Source organism: Rana temporaria, chromosome 1, assembly GCF_905171775.1.
Source record: "Rana temporaria chromosome 1, aRanTem1.1, whole genome shotgun sequence".
NCBI classification, from domain to species: Eukaryota; Metazoa; Chordata; class Amphibia; order Anura; family Ranidae; genus Rana; species Rana temporaria.
This window is the reverse complement of record NC_053489.1, coordinates 54,440,424-54,451,989: the sequence shown is the minus strand read 5'-3', so window position 1 is coordinate 54,451,989 and position 11,566 is coordinate 54,440,424. Positions and strand designations below refer to the sequence as shown.

General features: G+C 43.9%; 1 protein-coding gene across 1 annotated transcript in view; it reads right to left on the bottom strand.

Moving 5' to 3' along the window:
- Nucleotides 1-1,532: 1,532 nt before the first annotated feature.
- TARS1 (threonyl-tRNA synthetase 1) overlaps nucleotides 1,533-11,566 on the bottom strand; it is an 89,889-nt gene continuing 79,855 nt past the window's right edge. Inside the window, exons 18-19 of the mRNA XM_040338080.1 lie at nucleotides 5,691-5,805; nucleotides 1,533-2,138 (exon numbers count right to left, since the gene is read on the bottom strand). Of these exons, the coding sequence (XP_040194014.1) occupies nucleotides 1,990-2,138; nucleotides 5,691-5,805 (264 nt within the window). The 3' untranslated portion in view covers nucleotides 1,533-1,989. The remainder of the gene's footprint in view (nucleotides 2,139-5,690; nucleotides 5,806-11,566) is intronic.

Genomic DNA, 11,566 nt, shown 5'->3' with positions numbered 1-11,566 from the left:
AGGTGCGTTACTGGCCAGATCACAAGGTAAAAACAGAGGCGACCCTGCCTTCCCCGTGAGTCAGACTCGATCGCCGCAGGTATCCCCGCGATCGTCTCACGGAGGTATAGAGCGGGGAGATGCTTGTGTAAACAAGCATCTCCTTGCTCTGCCTAAAGAGAATGACATGGATCTCGGCTCCGTGTATTCGAGGTGGAGATCAATGTCATGTGACACAGAGCCCATCCCCCCTACAGTAAGAATCACTATGCTAGGCACACTTAACCACTACAGCGCCACCTAGTGGTTAACCCCTTCACTGCCAGTGTCATTTTCACAGTAATCAGTGCATTTTTATAGCACCGATCTCTGTGAAAATGACAATGGTCCCAAAAATGTGTCAAAAGTGTCCGCCATAATGTCACAGTCACGAAAAAAAAACGCAGATCGTCGCCATTACTAGTAAAAAAAAAATAATAAAAATGCCATAAAACTATCCCCTATTTTGTAAGCGCTAAAACCAATCAATTAACGCTTATTGCAATTTTTTTTTACCAAAAATATGTAGAATACGTATCGGCCTAAACAGAAAAAAAAAATAAAAAAAATTATATATATATATATATATATATATATATATATATATAATTTTTTTTTTTTTTTGGGGGGAGATATTTATTATAGCAAAAAGAAAAAAATAGATTTTTTTTCAAAATTGTCGCTCTATTCTTGTTTATAGCGCAAAAAATAAAAACCGCAGAGGTGATCAAATACCAACAAAAGAAAGCTCCATTTGTGGGAAAAAAAGGACGCCAATTTTGTTTGGAAGCCACGTCGCACCACCGCGCAATTGTCAGTTAAAGCGACACAGTGCCGAAGCGCAAAAAGTGGCCTGGTCCTTGACCACCCAAATGGTCCGAGGTTGAAGTGGTTAAAGCGGGGGTTCACCCTTAGAGGGCACTTTTCCCCCTTAGATTCCTGCTCGTTTTCTCTAGGGGAATCGGCTATTTATTTTAAAATATGTGCAGTACTTACCCGTTTACGAGATGCATCCTCTCCGTCGCTTCCGGGTATGGGCTTCGGGAATGGGCGTTCCTTCTTGATTGACAGTCTTCCGAGAGGCTTCCGACGGTTGCATCCAACGCGTCACGATTTTCCGAAAGAAGCCGAACGTCGGTGCGCAGGCGCAGTATAGAGCCGCACCGACGTTCAGCTTCTTTCGGCTACGAGTGACGCGATGGATGCGACCGTCGAAGGCCTCTCGGAAGACTGTCAATCAAGAAGGAACGCCCGCTCCCGAAGACCCATACCCGGAAGCGACGGAAGAAGATGCAGCTCGAAAACGGGTAAGTACGGATCATATTTTAAAACAACTAGCCGATTCCCCTAGACCGAACGAGCAGGAATCTAAGGGGAGAATTTTTTTTTTTTTACAAATGGGCGAACTCCCGCTTTAAAACAAATACAACACATACCATCCTTACACAATTTTTTTTACGTGAGGTGGTTCTCAGCAAGGCACAATTTACAAAACAGTCAAGACGGACACAATCCTTAGATATTTATCCTGTTTATTAAAGGTGTGCAGTACATTTGGAGCCTAGACACATCTCCCATTGAGAATTTGTTCTAACCGGTGTAACATTATCAAATCATTGTTCGCCGAGCTTCTGAATCTCTTCATGAAGACCGATCCTACTGGGAAGCATTTGCCCGGACAATCACTCAGAAAGAACCCAAGAAGGTCAGGTATCCAGATCAAGAAGACAACGAAAAGGATGACAAATCTTACATTATTCCATATAAAAAAAAGAAAATTTAAGATCTAGAAGGTGAAAAAGTTACATAAATCCAGAGCATAAAAATAGAACTGTCCCCTGAGAGATAAATCCCCAATGAGCACGAGACATAAATGAATGGAGGTCTTTGTTTTGTTTGGCTCATCTTCTAGTACTTCATATGATAGCGGTCATCCTCCTTGCGAAGGTCTAGCTGAGGAAGGAAGGAAGGTTAAAACTCCTCTTCTGCGTTTTTACATCTGGATTCTTTCAGCTGGAGGAGCCTCTGGATGGATTCTGCGACTGTGCGCTCGCCGTGCACCTTGTTATCTCGTGTGCGGATGTTTACTGTCCCGCTGGTTTTCTCCTTCTCTCCGACCACTGAAATACAAGAAGAAAACAGCTGTAATGGTGTGGGAAGAGCGACCCCTAGTGTGTTCTGACTGTCGGTGCAGGAAAAAATATTTCTTTCTGATTATTTGAAATTCCTAGAAAGTCGGACCAGGCGTTTAGGGGCTTCCAGAGGGCAAAGACAGTTAGATGGCACAAGGAACATGGTTTGCGCAGCGGTTATGTTTGTACACGTTAAATGAAAACTAAAAAAGCAACATGCTAAAAAAAACTCTATGTTGATCATTTTTTTTTTTTAGTTTAACCACTTCAATACCAGGCACTTGTTTAACCAATTTAATACCAGGCACTTGTTTAACCACTTCAATACCAGGCACTTGTTTAACCACTTTAATACCAGGCACTTACCCCCCCCCCTTCCTGACCAAGCCAATTTTCAGCGCTGTCACTGTTTAAATGACAATTGCGCGGTCATGCTACCCTGTACCCAAACAGAATTTTTAACATTTTGTTCCCACAAATAGAGATTTATTTTGGTGGTATTTGATCACCGCTGCGTTTTTTATTTTTTGCTAAACAAATAAAAAAAAAAGACCGACATTTTTTTTTTTTCAGTTATAAAATTTGGTAAACAAGTAAGTTTTCTCCTTCACCGATGGGCACTGATAAGGTGGCACCGATGAGGCAGCACCAATGAGGTGACACTGATAGGCATCCCTTGTGGCACCGGCAGTCATTGTGGATGGGCACTAATTGGCAGTTGCCTGGGCACAGATTGGCATTTCCCTGGTGGTCTAGGTGGCATACCTGGTGGTCCATTCCGGCATCCAAGTGGTCCTGGGCGGGCATCCTCTAAACAATCAGCACAGACCCCCCTGTCAGTAGAGCAGTCGATCGGCTGTCTACACGCGTCTGTCAGATGCGAGTGAGGAAAAGCCGATCAACGGCTCTTCCTGTGTACATCATGATCAGCCATGATTGGACACGGCTGATCATGTGGTAAAGAGCCTCCGTCTAGGGCTCTTTACCGAGATTGGTGTAGCGGTGTGTCAGACCGACACACCGGACCACCGATCGCCGGGCATAACTCTTTTTGGCATAATCAGACCACCAGAAGCAATACATCTATAATAATAAAAAAAAATCTATAAAATTAATTAGCTGCAAAGCTCCTCAACACATGAAATAAAGCGCAGGCTGCATCTTATTTTTTTTGCAGCACAGTTCACCACAATGCATGAAGTGCTGATGCACAGCGGTGCTATTTAAAATGAATGACACCTCAGCATGCACCCGTTTTACAGCTCGTTACCGCATCACAAATGTGCTTTAATCAATTTAGCCTACAGGAGCTGTGATGGTGCGTTTCACCATAGAATGCAAGGCCATATATTATTAAAAATGGAAGTTTCCCGAGGGTTTTTTAGCAGCAAAATATTTATAAAAAGGTAATTGAATAAAAACCTTTTATTCTGTCAAAAAGTGAATACAGTAAAACCTTGGTTTGAGAGCGTTTTGCAAGACAAGCAAAATGTGTTCATGCATTTTGCCTTGATATACAAGCGATGTCTTGATATAAGAGTAGCGTCATGTCACAACTATGTATAAAAAAAGAAGAGAGGAGCCTCTAAGTGTAGCAATATGGTTACATTTAATGAAGGTACAACATTTAGCAAATTATTGCTACACTTAGGAGGTGCCTCTCTTCTATTTTATACCCTATAAAAAAAATGCGTGGATTACAAGCATTTTTCTGGAGCGAATTATGTTCGCAAACCAAGGTTATACTGTACAATTATACAATTAATTTAAGATATAAGCTCTGGTTAGTGACACAAACAACAACATGAGCCGTCACTCAGGGCAAACAATTCACCAAGGAGACCATGGTTTGCCAATTACATTACAACATTGCTATCCACATGAATCCCCCAATGCATTTCGACCCTTATATTTCTGGTCTTCTTCAGGGGGATTTTTTGTTCTAGTAACTTTTTTTAAATATTTTTCTGCTAAAGAAACCCTTGGGGAAACTCTTCCACTTTCTGTATACTTTTGGGGTGTGCATCTTTGTCGACTCTCACATAGGTGTCCTTCCATATTATAGGCCATATATTATGACAGGTTCACTACGTTGTCTACCTTTTGACAAGGGATGTCCCGATACCGATACTAGTATCGGTACCGATACCGAGCATTTCCCCGAGTACTTGTACTCGGGGGAAATGCTCCGATGCCTCACCCGATACCTGGGCAGGCAGGGGAGTTGCAAGTCTTCTCCCCCCGTGCTGTCTTTCCCCCGTGCTCGTCTTCTCTCCCCCCGCTCTGTGTCCGTCTTCTCTCTCCCCCGCTCCGTGCCCGTCTTCTCTCTCCCCCGCTCCGTGCCCGTCTTCTCTCTCCCCCGCTCCGTGCCCGTCTTCTCTCTCCCCCGCTCCGTGCCCGTCTTCTCTCTCCCCCGCTCCGTGCCCGTCTTCTCTCTCCCCCGCTCCGTGCCCGTCTTCTCTCTCCCCCGCTCCGTGCCCGTCTTCTCTCTCCCCCGCTCCGTGCCCGTCTTCTCTCTCCCCCGCTCCGTGCCCGTCTTCTCTCCCCCCCTCTGTGCCCGTCTTCTCTCCCCCCCTCTGTGCCCGTCTTCTCTCCCCCCCTCTGTGCCCGTCTTCTCTCCCCCCCTCTGTGCCCGTCTTCTCTCCCCCCCTCTGTGCCGTCTTCTCTCCCCCCCTCTGTGCCGTCTTCTCTCCCCCCCTCTGTGCCTGTCATCTCTCCCCCCGCTCCGTGCCCGTCTTCTCTCCCCCCGCTCCGTGCCCGTCTTCTCTCCCCCTGCTCCGTGCCCGTCTTCCCGCTCCGTGCCCGTCTTCTCTCCCCCCGCTCCGTGCCCGTCTTCTCCCCCCCCGCTCCGTGCCCGTCTTCTCCCCCCCCCCCGCTTCGTGCCTGTCTCTTCTCCCCCCCCCCCTCTGTGCCCGTCTTCTCTCCCCCCGCTCCGTGCCCATCTTCTCTCCCACCTCAATCTGTCAGGATTCTCAATCTAAACCCGGCTCCTACCTTTTCAGAATGAACAGAGTCAGTGATCACTGACTCTGTCCATTCATATAACTGAGCATCGTAACCTGTGATTACGATGCTTCAGTTTATGAATGGAGAGGAGCTTCCCTCCATTCATTTCAGCTGAGGCTGCAGAGAAAGGAACTGGGTAATCTGTGTCCTTAGTCCCTTTCTCTGTCTTAAAGGGGAGATGTCAGAGGTCTGTTAAGGGCCGATTTAAAAAAAAAAAAAAAAATTGCAATAAATATTTTTTTTTTAAATAAAAATAAAATGTTTTTTTTTTTTTTTTAATATTTATTGCAATTTTTATTTTTTTAAATAAAAATAAAATGTAAAAAAAAAAAGTATCGGTAATCGGTATCGGCGAGTACTTGAAAAAAAAGTATCGGTACTTGTACTCGGTCTCAAAAAAGTGGTATCGGGACAACCCTACTTTTGACCATATGCAATAACCACTTAGACACACGAAACATATTTGATTCGGTTTCTGAATAAAGCCTACAGACAAATGCAATCCTGTTAAAAGAACAAATTAATTTCTCTCACCGAGAATAAAATTATACTGCGCAAGCTGTGCGTTGCGGATCTTCTTATTGAGAGTGGCGCCTGGATCAAGGTCTACGTCTGCCATCAACCCAGCATGGTGGAACTGCTCCTTGACCTGCAGATTGGAACAGAAGAAGACTCACAATGAGATATAAAGTGGACATATGAGAGCCAGTGAGAAGGAAGATGATGGTATACAGTAGTTAAGAGACAGGCTTATAATTCTAAAGACTCCTACAGAGCGCAAGACTGTCATGAGAAGCTGTGATCCGCAGTCTGACCTCCTGCAATTCACCACTAGAAGTTCACATTATGTCACTAACTGGGGGAAATCAGACTGCTCTGCCAATGGCTGCAAGTACATCAGGCCTGGGGCCAAGTCACATTTTAACATAATGGTGTAATCATATGGTATTCCGTCATGTCCAACATGTCAACATAAACTTTCTATGGGTCACTCACTGCGCTACTATTCTCATTACATATAAAACAACCCAGAGCTATACCCATGCAGGTAAATCAACAGGGACAAAACCAAAGAAAATTCCCAACCAGCCTTGGAAAAAAAAAAAAAAAAAATTCTCCCGTCTAAAAGTTTATGTTAAAAACAGGGGGCCAGATTCTCAAAGAGATACGACGGTGTATCTCCTGATACGCCGTCGTATCTCAGTTAGGCCGGTCGTATCTATGCGACTGATTCATAGAATCAGTTACGCATAGATATGCCTAAGATCCGACAGGTGTAACTGTGTTACACCGTCGATCTTAACTGCAATTTAAAAATGGCCGCTGGGGGCGTTCTCGCTGATTTACGGCGACGATATGTAAATCAGCGAGATACACCAATTCATGAACGTACGCGGGCCCGATGCAGTCACTTTACGTCGTTTACGTAAGCGTTTTCCTGGCGTATACTTACCCCTGCTTCTATGAGGCGCAGCCAATGTTAAGTATGGCCGTCGTTCCCGCGTCAAATTATTTTTTTTTTACATCGTTTGCGTACGTCGATTCACAAAAGCGCTGGACGCAAGTTACGCTCACGCCGAAACCGATGACGTCCTAGCGACGTCATTGGTAGCAATGCACGCCGGGAAAATTCGCAGACGGCGCATGCGCATTTAAATCGGCGCTGGGACGCGCCTGATTTAAATACTACACTCCCCCCTAGCCGCGGAATTTGAATTCCGCCGGGGGATTTACGATCCGCCGCCACAAGTTTGGAGGCAAGTGTTTTGTGAACTACCCACTTGCCTCTAAAACTTGCGGCAGCGGATTTTAAATCAGATAGATTACGCGGAGCTAAAGATCCGCTGATCTATCTGAATCTGGCCCAGGGTTTTAGTTTGCACAAACATGCGTAAGCTGTAGAGCCACATAATGGCACCCCAGAATTATCTGCAGTCCTAACTCTATACATTTATAAGAGTCTCCATAGTGGAAGCGCATGCATAATAATGGATAGATAGAGGGCAGGTGAGCCTGGAGGAAGCCCACCCCTACCTAACCACTTCAGGACCCAGCCTTTTTCTGACATTTGTTGATTACAAGTAGAGATGGGATCGAGAATATTCGGAATCCCACCTGCCCGATCCCGCTAGGAAACTAATCACAGGCAGTGAGACATTTCCCGATCTGAGAAGCTGTGGACCAGAAAATGTGTCACTGCCTGTGATGAGCCGTCCGCTTCCTGGTGGGATTGGGCATGTGGAATCCCTGACACGCCCATTCCTATTTACATGTAAAAATCTGATTTTTTTTGCTAGAAAATTACTTAGAACTCCCAAACATTTTTTTTAGCAGAGACCCTAGAGAATAAAACAAGAAGAAAGAAGGCGCCACCAGGTAAGGAACAGTGCAATTTTTAATTTGACAATAGGTGCATTATCCACTTACATTTCAAATTCTGTACATTCGGCACACATGTCCTGACTGGCCCAGGTTGTGGCGATCATCTGAACTAGATGTTATCTGTATGTGATGTCTCTCAGTCCTCTGTATCTCCCTCTACTGTAGAACCAGGAACTCCGAGTGGTGTGAGCAGCAGGAACGAGGCTTGGGACACAGCGTGGAGGCGTTCCTGCTGCTCACACCACTCGGAGTTCCTGGTTCTACAGTAGAGGGAGATACAGAGGACTGAGAGACATCACATACAGATAACATCTAGTGCAGATGATCGCCACAACCTGGGCCAGTCAGCACTTGTATGCCGTATGTACAGAATTTGAAATGTAAGTGGATAATGCACTTATTGTCAAATTAAAAATTGCACTGTTCCTTACCTGGTGGCGCCTTCTTTCTTCTTGTTTTTGCATATTGGAGCCTGCTCTCATCTTCCCCCTGGAGGCTTGCCCTGGAACACGGACTTTGTATAATTTTTTTTCTATAGGACTAGTTTTTTTCAACAATTTTCTTCTCCCCACTTAATTTTTCCAAATAACAAGTGTGTGATACACACTCTAAAATATCATAAAAAGGACGTTCATCAAACGGACTCATTATCACTTATACTGATTACAGTGCCACTACCCCTTATGTTTTGTCTAGAGAATAATATATACCTCAATTTTTTTTTTTATCATATAAAAGATGTTACAAAGAGTAAATAGATATTATTATTATTATACAGGATTTATATAGCGCCAACAGTTTGCGCAGCGCTTTACATAAGGGAAGACAGTACAGTCACAATACAATTCAATACAGGAGGGATCAGAGGGCCCTGCTCGTTAGAGCTTACAATCTAGAAGGGAGGGTCAAGTGGAACAAAGGGTAGTTAGCTGTGGGGGATGATCAGATGGACTTAAAAATCTCCATAGGCGATGCTTAAAAATGTGCTACAGGTTACCAGTTTAGAGTTACAGAGGAGATCTAGAATTATTGCTCTCGCTCAAACATTCGCAGTAATACCCAATACCCAGCATGACAGGTCCTCTTTATAGAGAGATCTGGGGTCTATACAGCATGACAGGTCCTCTTTATAAAGAGATCTGGGGTCTATACAGCATGAAAGGTCCTCTTTATAGAAAGATGTGGGGTCTATAAGATCTTTCCTTTACCCTTAAAAGCAGAAGATCAAAAAAAAAATTAAAAAATATCTAATCTTTTGTTTTAACCACTTCAGCCCCAGAAGGATTTACCCCTTTCTTGACCAGAGCACTTTTTGTGATTCGGCACTGCGTCGCTTTAACTGACAATTGCGTGGTCGTGCGACGTTGCACCCAAACAAAATATATATAAAGTTTAAAAGAAGTAAATATAATATACAACTACCATAGAGGGTATCAAGTGGGATAATAGTGGTGCCGAAAAAAAAAAAACACTCAAATAATATAAAAACATATGAAATTTAATTAATACATGATAAAAAAAATATAAACAAATCAATCAGTTTACACTTATCCAATGTCAGGTCACATTGATTGGTCACTGAAGTATATTGAGCAGATGGTTGTAGTGTTGTATCTGATCCCAACATGTTTTGCCAATAATGGCTTTCTCAGGGGGCTTTGAAGACCAATTGTGCCTCCTGCGGTCACATGGTGTCCCCCTTTGACGGTGGTGTGGATGGTTTGGTTACTCCCTATTGGTACATAATTTAGTAGCTTGGGTTGGTGTAACCAGAGCAAGTGTGATGTAGAATTTTCTTTACGAAATAAACATTTACATAAAAGAATTAGTGTATATTGTATTATGTTGTTTTGTTATATACTGATTATTTTATGTGTATGTATCCTTGTTATAGGTGGTTGAATAATAGTGGTCTTCAAAATCCCCCGAGAAAGCCAATATTGGCGAAACATGTTGGGATCAGATATGACACTACAACCATCTGCTCAATATACTTCAGTGATCAATTAATGTGACCTGATATTTGATATGTGTAAACCATTTAATTTATAATATATATATATATTATATTTTTTTTAAGCATATATACATTTCATATGTTTTAAATTTACGTTTTTTTTCCGGCACCGTTTTAATCCCACTTAATAACCTCTGCGCTATTTACACAATTAAAAACACTGCCACCTAGCTGCAAAACCACCAAAATTCTAAACATCATTTCCAGTACCTTCCCATCTATTTACTAATGCGAACAGCAAAAGGATTACAAATATTTTACGTTGGCTGACAGTTCCGCTTTAAAATCTGCATTATTTTTCTAGCTAATAACTTAAAACCCCCAAACAATTACATATTTTTTGAAAGACGAGGCCCTGTAGATTAAAATGGTAGTAGTTATAATTTATGTTCAAACACATCGGGGGGGCAGCGGGTACCTGAATTTGACAGGTACCCGCTCCCACTTCCGGCAATCTGAGCAGATGTCCGGTGTCTTGTCACATTCGGCTCCCCATCACAGATTGCTCCGGAAGTGACGTCGCCACCATCTTGCTACACCCCACACTCCTGCACAGTAATGATAGAGTGAGAAGGGAGCAAGCGGACATCTTGTTACACCCACCAGAGTTTTCGATTTCACCTTTTTTTTTCAACACAAAACAGAGCTTATATGCTTAAATACAGTGTTTGGAAATCCAACGGACTGATGACCTTACATGGTTGCTAATGTGACAGAACACCTCTAAATTTCACATTTAACATGTAAACAGTCCGTTGGATTTCCAAACACTGTATTTAAGCACATAAGCTCCGTTTTGTGTTAAAAAATAACTGTGAAATCTAAAACTCCGGTGGGTGTAACAAGATGTCCGCTTGCCCCCTTCTCACTCTATCATTACTGTGCAATGGTGTGAGGTGTAACAAGATGGCGGCGACGGAACATCACTTCCGGAGCAATCTGTGATGGGGAGCCGAATGTGACAAGACACCGGCCCTCTCCTCCTTCCCCCGCAGCCCCAAAGACCAGCAAAGAGCCGGGTCGGGCGAGAACATCGCTGGATCCTGGGACAGGTAGGTGTGCGTTTTTTTAAAAGTCAGCAGCTACAGTTTTTGTACTACATTTTTTTGCTTACAGGGTGCAGTTCCTCTTTAAAGCGGAGCTCCACCCTAAAGTGGAACTCACGCTGATCGGAACCCTCCCCCCCTCCGGTGTCACATTTGACACCTTTCAGGGGGAGGGGGGTGCAGATACCTGTCTAAAGACAGGTATTTGCACCCACTTCCGGCCCAGCATTCACGGGCAAAAGACGGGCATTGCATCACATCCCGTCGCACCCCCCCGTTGTGTGCTGGGAACACTCGGCTCCCAGCACACAGCGGGAGCCAATCGGCGGGTGCAGCGTGTCTCGCGCATGCGCCGTAGGGAACCAGGCAGTGAAGCCGGAGCGCTTCACTTCCTGGTTCCCTCACCGAGGATGGCGGGGGGGGGGGGGCAGCAGAGTGACGAGCGATCACTCGTCCTCTGGTGCGGACGTCGCTGGACTCCAGGACATGCAAGTGTCCGAATATTAAAAGTCAGCAGCTGCAGTGTTTGTAGCTGCTGGCTTTTAATATATTTTTTTCAGCGCACATCCGCTTTAAGTACTCTAAATTAATAAACATGGGGTCACCGGAAGAGTAGAAAAAAATAAAAAAAATAAAAAAAACAACAACAACTAGGAGGTGAAACCTGTCATTATGCCATATTTCTATGGATATTCGCAGCCTCAACAGCCCCATCTCTATAATTTCATGCTACTTTTCCAATTATGTGAAAAAGGGAAAATGATCTGTTATGTTACTCTATATAACTCCAGTAATAGCTAGTTCAAGGCAAATAAAAAAACTAAATGACTGCAGTGCCACCTAGTGGCACTATAAAAAATAAAAGTAAAAAAATTATATTGCTGTGGATAGGAAATTCACTTCCAGTCAGTTCATGGCTGTAATTTAACCGCTGCTGTAATTGACCGGGAAGATACGCCGGCAGT